This window comes from Bos mutus, chromosome 20 (assembly GCF_027580195.1).
Source record: "Bos mutus isolate GX-2022 chromosome 20, NWIPB_WYAK_1.1, whole genome shotgun sequence".
Taxonomy (NCBI): Eukaryota; Metazoa; Chordata; class Mammalia; order Artiodactyla; family Bovidae; genus Bos; species Bos mutus.
In genome coordinates, this window is record NC_091636.1 from 41,887,176 (window position 1) to 41,901,353 (window position 14,178).

The following is a 14,178-nucleotide window of genomic DNA, read 5'->3' on the forward strand; positions in this document are numbered from 1 at the left end:
TATAAATAGGTCAATGAGACCAATCTGGAACAACATTCAAGTATATATAAAGGTTTACATCTATCATGAAGTTGTTTTTTCAAATCAGAGGAGAAACTGATGTGGAAACAATGCAAACTGTATGGAAAAGAAATTGGTTCAGATTTCTGCCTTAGATCTTGGACAGATAGAGTAAAAAAAATTAATGTTAAAAGTAACTGAAAAATATATTTATTTAACCATGCGATGGGAAAGGATTACAGCCATAACACTAAGACTGGAAATAGAAACAAAAACAATCTTTGCATTTGGCCATATAAAGATTGTATGTAGCTTTGCTGCTGCTGCTGCTAAGTCGCTTCAGTCATGTCCGACTCTTCGTGACTCCATGGACTGCAGCCTACCAAGCTCCTCCGTTCATGGGATTTTCCAGGCCAAGAGTACTGGAGTGGGTTGCCATTGCCTTCTCTGATGTAGCTATAAATAGAATTAAAAGGAAAATAAACTGAAAAAGGTTACATTACATATGACAGAAGATGGGTGATAATTTAAATAAAAAATTGTCAAAAGACTGTAATCCTAATTTTAAAAATATTGGCATGGTGTATTGATTCATGTTCATATTAATAAAAGAAGTGAATGTGAAACGTGTTATTTCAGTAGTGACAAATTAAATGAGATGCTCTCTTTATAAGGATAGAAAAGATGAAAAACAATCATGTTGACAGGATGTGGGGAAATGGGAAATCACATACGGTTTTGATGGTAATCTAAACTGGTAATTCTTATCTGTAGAGAAGCCTTTAGAAAAGTACACTCTCTTTGTGTGTGAAATAATATGACAAGTCTGCAAAGAACACAAGTGTATTTACAGTAGCATTGTTTACAGTGGGGGAAGAAAGGTAATCTCCTAAATGACAATGATCAGATTTGTCAGATTATGGTATGTACATATAAAAGAATGATAGGCATTATTAAAAATGGTTCAGATGTAGATGTATTGAAGTAGAATGATGTTCCTGATTTACCACTTTGTTGAGGAAAACAGGCTACAGAGTTCCTGTTTTTAGAAACTTGTGTTTATATATCTATATCTTCTAACATATTTGTGAAATATAATTGTTATCTCTGAGTGGTGTTACAGGTGATTTTTGTTTTATTTTTCTACAGTGAACATATATACATTTTACATCACAGTAAATATTTTTTTCTGGTAACAAACCTCTTGATGTACACTGCAATATTTAGAAGTTGCATCAATAAGTAATATATATAATCCTTCTAATCACCCACTATTTTCCCCCTGATGTATACACACCTACACTTAGGTTTTCCCTGCTATAAAATTAGAAATGAGTGATAGAGTTGATGGAGAAACTTACTGGTGACTTTGACCCAGATGTAAACTTTCTTGGGTAAGAGTGACTTTGTTAGAGAGCTGCCGAGCTGGCAGCACATCGCTAATAAAGCAGTCTCTCTCCTTGGCTGGATTCTCCAAGTCTGTACGGTTCCACTGAAATGTCCTGGGCTTAATTTAAAAATCTACCCTCTGGGTTTTTCCCTCCAAGCACGTCCATACGCTGAGCCTTTGCAAATTTCATGCTCCAGTGATTCAAGGAGATAGAATTGCTTTTTTCCTTTTTAATTGAGTTACTATTAGTATTTGTGGGGATCAGAGTTAGGCGAACTGATGGTTCATTAAGCAGTAATACCCAAGTAGGGGCTTCCAGAGAAATGGTGAGGGATGGTATAACTGGTTCACTCTTGGATTTTGGTCCTCAGGCTAAATTTATGGCTAAGTGGAGATCATGTTTTGTGAAGACTTTTTTTTTTGTCTTGGCAAAGCAAGATGTGGAGAATTCAAAATTAGTGTGCTCAGTGCTGAGATTGTCTATAGATGGAGATGTCCATGTATTTCCTAGAGATCTTTCTATTCTAGGAGTTATGGTTTGCCGGTTGCCCCTGAACCTGCCGGATGCACACCAGAATCACCTGGGGAGATTATTAAAAATACAGAATCTTGGGCCCCACCCCCGGAGACTGTGAATCAGTAAGTAGATCTGGGGTAGGGCCTGGGAATTTGTGTTTTTAAACAAATAACTTCAGGTGATTCTGATGTCAGCAGACTGGTGTCATGGGGTCACTGGTTTTTCATACAAACGAATATGGTGGTTTGGCATGACGTTTTTCTTTTAGGTGACAAATGAACTAAACAGGTAAAATAGAAAAGTTTTACAAGGAAAGAACATTTTTAATAGCCTCCCTCTGCCCCCTTTTGAAGTCGCTCCCCAAGCAGGGAGAAGAAGAGAGCTCGCTGGGAGGAAGAAAAAGACAGATGGAGTGACATCCCGGGCTCTGGCAAAGAGAAGAGTTATACCTCAATCAAGGAAAAGGAGCCAGAGGAGGCGCTGCCTGACAAAAACGAGGAGGAGGAGGAAGAACTCCTTAAGCCTGTGTGGATTCGCTGCACCCACTCAGAAAACTACTACTCCAGTGACCCCATGGATCAGGTGGTAGGTCTGTGGTAGGAGAGAAGCTACGGACCAGAGCTCCTCAAGCTCAGCACTGTTGGCGTCTGGGGCTGGATAGTTCCCTGTGGCGGGGCCTGCCCGGTGCCTGGTTGGATGTCGAGCAGCATCTCTGGGCTCTGTGCGCTGGATGCCAGTAGCACCCTCATGGCTGTGATAACCGAGGCTGTCTTCTGACATTGCCCAGTGTCCCCTGAGGGGTGAGAGAACGCCCCTCCCCCTGGTTGAGAACCACTGCTGTAGACAAAAGCTGCTTTACAAAAGGCAAGAGTGCTGCAGGTGTATGGAAGGATCTCTTCATTCTGATTTTTGATGCCACTGCTAGCCTTGATGCTGGTGGTCTTGTAAGCTCTCACTCATAGCTATGTTATACATCCTGTGGTATACATCTGTATGTATGTGTGTGTTTCCCTCAAAACGAGAAACAAGGGAAAATTGAGTTTGTCTCTTGCAAGTCTGCCCGTGACCAAAGGTACCCATAGCAGGTTTCCTGTGCTGGTTGCTGGTTTTGTGGAGTCGCAGCGTCGTCACCTTGGATGGGCTCTCAGGAGAGTCAGCACACGTGCTGTTCACGATGGGGCTCCTGGGGCTCAGCAGCTGTGCCTCATTGCCTTGGGGGCCCCACTCTCAGGAGAGTCAGCACACGTGCTGTTCATGATGGGGCTCCTGGGGCTCAGCAGCTGTGCCTCATTGCCTTGGGGGCCCCATGACCTCTGTGTGCTCGCTTCTCCTCCTTCTTCCATCTCCATTTTATTTTCCGTCACTCTCCCTTTCTTTTTTTTTTTCCCTCTCCCCTAACAGGCACTATGCCTCCATCCCCATTAAGTTAGGTGTATTTGCCATAGAATGGACACAGTCATGTTCACTGATGAAATGAATGAGTGAAGGAAGGGATACCTACAGATTTAGGACAGAAGAGCCTGGAGATGTTAGATTTAGTGGGTGGGATAGATAAGAGAGCATTCTGTTGTTTGGAATTTTGTAAAAACATCTTCGACTTGGACTGGGCCCTTACCTATGGTGAGCTTGAGAGGAGACTGTTGTCTCTTGACAAAAAGGTTTGAGAGGTCTCTCTTGGTGGCATGATATTTTACTTGATAAAGAAAAGCAGGGTTTTAAGTCCTGGTTCAGGTGACACAGGCAAGGAGAAGCTCACATGTGGAGCCCTATTTGTGAAACTGCCCCACGTGTCTCAGATTACCTCCCTGAATTCTTAAAACATCTCTGGAAAGAAGGCATCTGTTACTTCAGAATGTTGTTGTAAATGAGAGTACTTAACTGATCGTGGTTTAAGCTTGCTGGGTTTGTTTTCCTCGACAAGCCATCTGGAGGGAGGTGGTGGCTGGTGTGTATTTAGTGCCTAAGTGATGGCAGGGCCGTAGGTGGGTATCGCTGTCTTTCAGAGGGTCCATCACGGTTGCAGGATGCCCAGAGGAGCCCCAGGCATCATGTCTGTACACACCTCTGCCCAGATACAGATGCAGAGGGCAGTACTGGGTGGAGCCCAGGGTGCCCAGGGATCTCTTCTTTCATCCCTTCATCCAGAATTGTGTTTAATGGATTAATTTTCCATCTCTGCCATAACCCATCTCCACAGACTTCATTCATGGCTTAAAATACCGCACATTTATTAACTCCCAGTTCTGTAGATCGGAAGTCAAACTTGGGTCTCCCTGGCTAAATCGAGGTACTGGCAGGACTGCTCTCCTTTCTGGAGACAAACTGTTTTCTTGCTCATTCAGGTTGTTGGCAGAGTTCAGTTCCTTATGGCTGTGGGATGGAGGCCCTTGTCTCCTTGCTGTCTGGCAGGTGTGGGCTGTTCCCAGCTTCTGGAGCCCGTGTGCATTCCTTGGCCCATGGACCCCTTCCTTCATCTTCAGAGCCAGCAGTGTGGGTCGAGTCCCTCTTGTGCTTTAAAGATCTCTTGCCTCTTCTTCTGTTGCACCTCTGACTGCTGTTGTGAAAGCCTCTCCACTTTTAAAGACCTGTGTTCAGTTATGTCCACCCAGATAACCCCACCTCAAATTCTGTAGCCTTAATCGCTTCTGCAGAGTTCTTTCTGCACTGAAAGTTGGCATGTTCACTTTCCAGGGATTAGGACAGAGACATCTGTGGCGTAGGGGGACTGGCTTCTGAGATCCCGGGTTCTCTGCCCCAAACCTGAAGGGAATCCCAGTTCTGTGAGCAAGGGGGAAGGGGAGAATGGCTCCCCGTGGGTATCATTATTCTTGAAATAATGTTGAAGGCACTGAGGTTCAGAGCATTTGAACAGCAGAGCTTTTGCTTTTCCTCACCTTTTTTGTGGGTGTGTTAAAACTCCAGGGTAGAAGGAAGGCTGATAAACCAGAAGGCCAACATTGGCTTCTGTTTGTGCACTGCTGCTGCAGAGAGGGCCTAAGTGTCAGAGCCGCTCCCGCATCACCAGTGTCAGTAATGAGGTGGGGCTGAGGAAAGCAGGCACCCTCTCTTGGGAATAACTGCAGATTTCATGATTGAATATTCGTTTTATGTTGGAAAGGTGCCTTTTGAAAATGTCAAATGTACATTTTAGGTGGGTGTTTAAAGTGATTTTCAACCTGGGAGGAGAGTAAGGGAAAGTGAGCAACTTCCTCCAGGAATGTATTACAGAACCCTGTGTTTGTAAAGAGTGTGTGTGTGTGTGTCCGTGTGTTTATGGGGTGCATATGTGGTTTGTGGGTCACTGGGTTAATGGGGAATATACACCACCAGTGAATTTCAGTAGGGGAGGTGTATATGTTCTCTAGGAGGGTATCAGGTGTCATGAATTCTGAGGGGTTTATGATTTTTTGGTTGCTGTATCAGAAGGGCATAGATGAAGATTTCTAACATTTCTAAGGGTTGGCAAAGTGCATTTACCTGAGAGCATCATTGCCAGCACTCTGGGCATTTTGTATTTAAAATGTTTGTTAAATTGAGGGTTGAAAAATGATATCTTGCTGTTAAAATCTTTGGTTATTGGTGAGTTCTTAAGTCTCTTTGGTATGACTATTATTAATATAGTTCCTAATATTGATCCTTTATTTTTCAAAGGGAGATTCTACTGTAGTTGGAACAAGTAGGCTCCGTGACTTATATGACAAATTTGAGGAAGAGTTGGGGAGCAGGCAAGAGAAGGCCAAAGCTGCTAGACCCCCATGGGAGCCTCCCAAGACGAAGCTAGATGAAGATTTAGGTGAGTCAGAAGTTACTAGACCGAGATCCTGTGCTTTTTTTTTATTATTTAATACCAGACTTTTGGGATGTGTCCTTGAGAGTCCCATAGTAAAATTTCCTAATGTCCATTTTATTTTAATTCCAGTCAGCAAATACATAGCAATGTAACTTTCTTCTTTTCGATTTTCTTTTCTCTTAGTTATATTCAGTAGAATACATAAGAGATCTCATTTGCAAGGCATGCTGGCCACTGTGTCCCCCAAGACTCCTTCTGTCTTAAAATCAGAAGGGACCACAGTCCAGCCTCCCGTCAAAAGCAGGAGCCTGTTCCCGTGCCTCGAGCTCTGATGGGCAGGCATCTCCTGTGGCTCTCTCCACTGCCAGGGTGTGGAAACTCCAGCCAGAGTCCAGCTCTGTTTGAAGCGCTCTCTTTATTCACAAAGTTTCCATCACTTTCTTACATATTTTCACATACATATTCTGAGACTCCAAGGAGATGCTGAGATCACTGCTTCTCACCACGTCGTGTCCTTAGCCCCTAACGCAACGCTGTACGCAGAGGAGACGTTCAGTGTGCCTTTTCCTGCGTGTTATCTGGCGCTCGTCTGCCCACCTTTGTTATTTCTCCCTCACTCAGAGGCAGTGTCCATGGTGGGGAAAAGCACGACAGAACCAGCTGGCCCGGGTTTGAATCCTTGTTCCACCACTTGAAATGTGATCTCGGGCAAGTGATGTGATTCTCTGTGTCTCGATTTTCTCGTCTTAAAAGAGGAATGACAGTACCCATCTCACGTAGTACGCTCGAAAATACAGCAGTGTCAGGGCTCCTTCTTACTACGCTGTACTGCAGTAATCTCTTGTAGGATCACTCCAAGTTCTAGGTCTTCTTTTTTTCTTTTTTGATTGTAGTAAAATACAAAGAACATGTGCATAATACATGTAAGATATACTACTTAGCCATTTTTGGACGTATGGCTCTGTAGCGTGTTACATGCATTCATATTGTGTAAACAATCTTTGGAACTCTTTTCATCTTGCTAAACTGAAAACTCCATCAAGATTAAAGACCAACTCCCCATTCCTGTCTCCCTTTGCCTCTGGCAACCATCCTTCTACTTTCTGTCTCTATGAATCTGACTAGTCTAGGTACCTCATATAAGTAGAGTCATACCATATTTGTCTTTTGTGACTGGATTGTTTCGTTACAATAATTCTTGGTCTGTTTTTATCTAGTCATTTTTGAAGGACTAGAGTCTCCTATTGTTACTATTGAGAGAAAAAAAATTTAGAATCTGATTCAGTCTGATCTTCAGAGCCTGGCATTCATGACCTTTTATCCCCTCACTTCTGGATTTTTTCCTGTGAGGCCTTTGCTGCAGCCAGAGTCCACCCATTGTCTTGCTCCATGCTTTTGCCTGCAGTGCCCCTTCTGTGTTCCTTTCTTTCTCATCAGCCCAACCCCGCCCCCATCCGTGTGCCTGGGTCACGTGCACCCCTTCTAGGAACCCCCGGTGGATCAGGGTGGATTCACTGCACCTTTTAGGAGGTGAAACCTCAGACAGCTCTGGCGGTTTGCATTTTCTCTGGTCTTGTTCACCAAGTCTTTCTCTAAAAATCTTTGATCCTTTGTTTCCCCCTCTAGATTGTGACTTAGCATCATAGGCTCTATTAGATTTCATGGGTTGCTTAGCAGAGTTCTAGTGTGGAGTAGGCACTGGAGTGTTTGCTGGAAAATAATCAGCTGTCCTTACATTTCTAAACGTAGGTCCTTACGTTTCAGTCATTTGGAAGTAAATCTTCATGTAAAACCTTCATGTAAAATGTAAATCTTCATGTAAAACCTTCATGTAAAATCAGCTTGCAGACTGCTTCAGCTTCTCTCCATCTTTTTCCCCTCACCGCTATAGAGAGTTCCAGTGAATCCGAATGCGAGTCCGATGAGGACAGCACCTGCTCTAGCAGCTCAGACTCTGAAGTTTTCGACGTCATTGCAGAAATCAAACGTAAAAAGGCCCATCCTGACCGACTTCATGATGAACTTTGGTACAACGACCCAGGCCAGGTACGCAGGCTTTTATGCTCTTGCTGTGAAGGTTGCACACCCACACATCACATTTATGACTGCTGGCTCAGAAGATGCATGGTAGCTGGTATTGAAACTGAATTTTACTCTCAGGGCTGGGCGTCATCCTTCACAGCTTATTTCTTTTCAGCTTCAGCTCCAAAGCGTAAGCACCAGAGCAAGTGTTCCTTGAATCATATTTGACGATGTTTGTAAATCCTGTGTGAGGGAGCAGGATGGTGGTGCTGCCTCATTAAACTTGCAGTAAACGGAAGGAGACGAATGGTAGGATGAGGGAGAGAGCTCTTGTAGCTCTTTTTAAAAGCAGTTCATCTAGAAGTTATCTTGTAACCATACAGTAAACAATGTCCCAGGCCCTATGAGACTTCGTATTTGCCAGTTGGTAGAAGTCACAATTCCTTGTAACTTCTTGTTATTAAGCGTGTTTGAGCTAATGACATCGTGTGTGTTTGTGCTCAGTTGCTCAGTCGTGTCTGACTCTTTTCGACCCCATGGACTGTATGTAGCTCATCAGGCTCCTTTGTCCATGGGATTCTCCAGGGAAGAATACTGGAGTGGGTTGTCATGCCCTTCTCCAGGGGATCTTCCCAACCCAGGGATCAAACCCGCATCTGTTGTGTCCCTGTGTTGGCAGGTGGATTCTTTACCATTGTGTCACCTGGGAAGCCAGTGATGTCATAGGTGGACATAATTATTTTTTATTTTCACTTTCTGTTTTATTATGAAGTTATACTGGTGGAACAGTGGTAAAGAATCTGCCTGCCAATGCAGGAGATGCAAGAGATGCGAGTTCAATCCCAGGGTTGGAGGGATACCACTGGAGTAGAAAGTGGCACCCCACTCCAGTGGTCTTGCCTGGAAAGTTCCGTGGACAGAGGAGCCTGGGAGGCTCTAGTCCATGGGGTCACAAAGAGTAAGACACTGTTGAGCAACTGAGTATGCACACACAATAATACATAGTGCAAAATAGTATCTTTTTAAAATAATTGTATTTTTACAAATCTATAATACATACAAAAGTAGTATCTTTAATACATGTCAACTTATCAAGCATAATTAAACATATCCCTAGAAAAAGATCATTTAAAATTTATATTTTGTAAATAAATTCATACTATTCTACATTATTTTGATATTGTTCTCCTGGTTCATATTAGATTACATTATCTTTTTTTTTTTAATGTAGAATTAATGTAGTTAGAATGCCTGACAGAAATGTACCTTGTGGTCCTTTTTGCTCTCTGAGAATTGAGCAGAAATGTTTACAAATTGTTAATACATTTTGGAATCTTTACTTTGGTACATTAATCATGTATATGATCTTTTTAAACAGCTTTAGCAAGTTATAATTCACATACCATACAATTTACACAATTAAAGTGTACAGTTCATTTTTTTTGTATATTCACAGAATTGTACAGTCATCACAATTTAATTTTAGAACATTTGTGTGTCCCCCAAGAAAAATCCTTTCTCCATTAGTCACTCCCCTTACCTGGTGTGTGGTCTTTTAATGGACTTTGTTCTCATATCAAGAAACAAATAGTCTCAGTGTTGTGTTGACTGTATTTGGTTTTGTATCCCCTGTACAGGTGAGCCTTATAAAGGGCTGATCTGTATTGGAGACCAGACCCTGGTAAAAGACGGGCATGTAAGATGTCTATTTGCTTCCCTGGAAATAAGTGAGCACTAAATGATTTTTCCGCGTTTTTCATCACAAGTTGTGTCCTGCATTAGGAATGTGTTGTGACTTTGGTGGGAATTCAATCACATCTCTGTTTGCCAGCTGTTATTTTGGATAATATCTTAATGTGATTTTTTTTTTTTTAGGTAGCCATATTATTCCTCTCTTGTACCACCTGGAGCTTTAGATTTCTCAAAGGGATAGAGAGACTTATAGTTTTTTTAATATTTCTTTTCCAAGTTTTATTGAGCTATTTTTGACAAAATGAGTTATAAATCCCTAGAACTCTAAAGAAATATGTATATGTATATAGAATATATATGTCTCATAATAATATCGTATATATAAATATCTATGTTTTAATTAATACCAAAAAAGTGAGAAATGGAACTCCACTTCTCCATTCTCCAGACTGATGCTCTGATCTCCTTTTTGATTCCATGTTAACCATTTATATTGAATAAACTCATGAACTGGTTAAGGCCCTTTAAGGTTTTGACCTCAGTTCTGCCTTTTTGGCGGAGAAGGCAATGGCATCCCACTCCAGTACTTTTGCCTGGAAAATCCCATGGACGGAGGAGCCTGGTGGGCTATAGTCCGTGGGGTCGCTAGAGTCGGACACGACTGAGCGACTTCACTTTCACTTTTCACTTTCATGCATTGGAGAAAGAAATGGCAACCCATTCCAGTGTTCTTGCCTGGAGAATCCCAGGGACAGGGGAGCCTGGTGGGCTGCCGTCTCTGGGGTCACACAGAGTCGGACACGACTGAAGCGACTTAGCAGCAGCAGCAGCTGCCTTTTTGGTCTTGTCACTCACTTATGTGATCCATTCCATTTATCTGGGTCTCATGTTCCTGGGTTCAGACAGTAAAGAACCTGCCTGCAACATGAGAGACTTGGGTTTAATCTCTGGGTGGCGAAGATCTCCTGGAGAAGGGAATGGCTCCCCACTTCAGTATTCCTACCTGGAGAATTCCGTGGACAGAGGAGCCTGGTGGGCTACAGTCCATGGGGTCGCAGAGAGTCAGACACGACTGAGCAACTAACACTTTGCTTTTCACTTTCATGTTCTTGGAGCATAACGTTGGATTCCTTCTTTCTCTTTTTTCTCTTTTCCTGGTTCGTCGTGTAGAATAGCCATCTTCTTTTCACATTTTGGCTTCTTGAAGCCTGTTTTTTCCTTTATTTTGAAATTACTAAGCATATCATGTGTGTGTTATTTCTCCCATGTAAATATTCTTAGTGCTTGCTTCAGCAGTACATACACTAAAATTAAAATAAGGGTTCCTTGATCATGTGGACCCTGAGCTAGGTATCACCCACCTATCCCCCCTGTAGTGCTTAACCAGCAGCTTTCTATCCAAGAAGCACCCAGGATTATTCACTTATCGAATCATGTGAGTGGAGTTCATGGCCAGAAAATGAATTAAGGTGAAAAAACAGACACAGAGTCCCCTGATTAGTGCTAGAAGTTTTTCTGGTTCTAGGAGTCATTTTCTTCCTTCTCCTTGAGATACCTTTTGGTCTCTTCTTTGAAAACATTTAATCTGCAGGTCACCTTCAAAGTGTTCTACATGTTCCTTCAGAATATAAACTAGGCTTTTCTTTTGTGAAAGAGTCATTTTTCCTGAAATAAGAAATAGCGGGAACATACTGGAAAGCAGTAGGAGAAGATGGGGGCAAACAGGGCGCTGACACTGATATTTTCTGCTCGCCTGCACAAATAAGTCGGGAATCCAGCGTTGTCATAGCGTTTCCCTTTATCAGACAATATAGACAGTTTGCAGCTTTATTGGTTTTGGAACATCCGTTTAATCTTCAAACCTTGACAGCCTTTCAGAGCTTCGGTACTCATGACATTAAAACCCACACAGTTTCCGCCGCATCGTCGTGCATGGAGTGGATTTTCCCCCCAATAAAAACGAATTACATTCTGTTTCTGACAGATGAATGATGGCCCACTCTGCAAATGCAGCGCAAAAGCGAGACGCACGGGCATCAGGCACAGCATTTATCCCGGAGAAGAGGTAACTGGTTTGGGTTATTATATTTGTCAGCGCTGAGCAGCCAGAAGTAGACAGATGCTGCTGCTATTCTGCTCCCCATAAATGAAGTAATACCCTGGAAATAGTCTTCTCAGGTTCCCTGATAGTCTCTGTTACTAATCACTGGAGAAGAGACATACTTGGGTTTTGGGGGTGGAATGGGAATGTTATCAAGGACACTTCGGGAGGTTCATTATTTAAAGTAGGCAAAGTGAATTTGAAGTGCCCCCCTTTTTTTTTTTTATCATTTTCAGTATCCTAAAATGGTCCGTAATTGTAATTGTTTTTCATGTTTTTGTTGTAAACGGTGGTGAATCTCTGGAGAAATGCTCTTATCGAGGTGCTGTATGGCACATGTCCTCTTCCCTTGGGGATGTGCGTGTACGCCCTTGCCTTTGTCAGTCTTTGTCTGTTGTCTCCACTCAGCTGTGAGCGTCACACTGACTTGTTTGACCTGTGTCACACCCTACCCCTGGGTCGTCAGGAACACTCCAAAGGTGTTTGCATGATGAGTTGAACACTTTTACATTGAAGAGTTATATGTAACTACTCCCGATCAATTATTTTCCTTCGTTTTTTTCCCCATTACGTTTTACTTCTCTGCAAGGTATTCTCGTTAATCCCAGGATTGTCACTTTATGCTTCAGCACACTGTATTTAGGGCTTCCCTGGTGACTTAGTGGTAAAGAATCTGCCTGCCATCGCAGGAGGCGCAGGAGATCCTGGTTTGATCCCTGGGTCGGGAAGATTCCCTGGCAAAGGGAATGGCAACCAGCTGCAGTGTTCTTGCCTGGGAAATCCCATAGACGGAGGAGCCTGGCAGGCTATAGCCCATGGGGTCGCAAAGAGCTGGACACCACTTGGACTAAACAACAACAATAACAACAGAGTATAGTGAGGGCATGTGGGACAAGGCCTGTGCCCTGTGAGTGTCCGTGTGCATGCCTCAGGCCAGGGTCTCTGCAGGTGGGGCTGCTGTGGAGACCTTCCATGGTCAAGAGGAGTGTGGGCTCAGGACTGAGCAGAGGGGGATGTCCACCTGGGGTGGACCTTTAGAGCTGGGCTTGTCGAAGTTGTCTCACGTGGGGCCAGGATGGTTTTCATACGCGCATCTCCATCTGTGCCGAGAAAGCTGCCCGAGAAAGGGCATGGTGGAGGGGGCTTCTTGTAGTGGAGGGGGACCTGGAAGGAGCTGATGGCTGCAGGCTGTGTGCTGACTGTTTTTCGCACGGCTGGGCAGCAGAGCCCTCTGTGAAGGGAGATTCGGGTGGGCAGTGGTGCTGGCTGAGGCAGTCAAACCCATTCTTAGAGTATACTTGGCCCTTTCACCATGGATGGGGCCTACATGGTCCACATTCTGTCAAGGGGCCAGTTGGCCCTCAGGGATGGTGCCATATTGGGGTCCCAGCGGTGGTCATTATAGGTGGCTGGTATGGCAGTCAGCTTAGCAACTTAGCCTTGGATGCTGTTGAGCTCCATCTGCTCCTGTGTCCACTTCATGTCCATTCATTCATTCATGCCCATCCTGTCGGCTCTGGGGGACTGACTGCTGACTGAGGCTGGCCGGGGCATTTTGTCAGCTCAGTGGTTTAGAACCTCTTCCACGGTGGGTGTCCCCCGCCCTGGGGGCACCCTAAGACTGTCTTATCCCTGATCATCCCAGGTTTTTCCTTCTAGGCCTCTGACCAGCTGGCCGGCCACTTGCTTTCTGCCATGCTGCTGCTGCTGCTGCTGCTGCTACTAAGTCGCTTCAGTCGTGTCCGACTCTGTGCGACCCCATAGACGGCAGCCCACCAGGCTCCCCTGTCCCTGGGATTCTCCAGGCAAGAACACTGGAGTGGGTTGCCATTTCCTTCTCCAATGCATGAAAGTGAAAAGTGAAAGTGAAGTCTCTTAGTCGTGTCTGACTCTTCTCGACCCCATGGATTGCAGCCCACCAGGCTCCTCCATCCATGGGATTTTCCAGGCAAGAGTACTGGAGTGGGTTGCCATTGCCTTCTCCGTTTCTGCCATGAGTCCATCTTTATTCTAACCTCAGGCTACTTCTCTTTCCACACAAAGTAGATGACCAGGTATACCACCTGGAACCCGCCCACTGGGTGGTCTCCCTCGTCCCTGTCTTCAGAGCCATCCATGAAGAAGGCTGCAGCACAGTCTGTTTTTGGCTTGCACCTCCTTTCTTTTCTTTGTTTTTTAAAGAACGCTGTCTTATTTATTTGGCTGTACCAGGTCTTAGTTACGACGTGCAGGATCCTTAGTTGTGGCATGTGGGAATCTTAGTTATGGCATGCGGGGTCTAATTCCCTGACCAGGGATTGAACCCAGGCCCCCTGCTTTGGAAGCTTAGAGTCCTCACCCCAGGGCCACCAGGGAAGTCCCTGTACTTCCTTTTTGGCTGACCCATTTGCAAACTGAGCTTGGACTTTTCCTTCTGCTTTCAGTACCCCTGACTTTAGTCATCAGCTGAGGGAGTGTGCTGATGCGACAGTGGTGGGTGCCCAGTTTGTTCATGCCCCCTACTCTGTGTGTGCCAGGTTCTGTGGTTCTGGTTATAGGCACCCTCCTTCTTATGATGGCCCCACCCAAACGTGTGCCCAGAGGGGACTGGCAGAACCCAGCTCTCGTCGGGCAGTTCCAGCCCCACATCTGTTTGCTGTCCCTTGGCTGTGCCTTCCATGTCTGCC

At 44.4% G+C, this 14,178-nt stretch overlaps 1 protein-coding gene across 4 annotated transcripts in view; it reads left to right on the plus strand.

Annotated features, from left to right (window-relative positions):
* Positions 1-14,178, plus strand: part of DROSHA (drosha ribonuclease III) — a 122,887-nt gene that overhangs the window by 15,071 nt on the left and 93,638 nt on the right. For all 4 annotated transcript variants that reach the window (XM_070357685.1, XM_070357687.1, XM_070357684.1 and 1 more), the window contains 4 exons: positions 2,261-2,492; positions 5,559-5,700; positions 7,589-7,743; positions 11,396-11,476. In XM_070357685.1, coding sequence (XP_070213786.1) covers positions 2,261-2,492; positions 5,559-5,700; positions 7,589-7,743; positions 11,396-11,476 — 610 coding nt within the window. The remainder of the gene's footprint in view (positions 1-2,260; positions 2,493-5,558; positions 5,701-7,588; positions 7,744-11,395; positions 11,477-14,178) is intronic.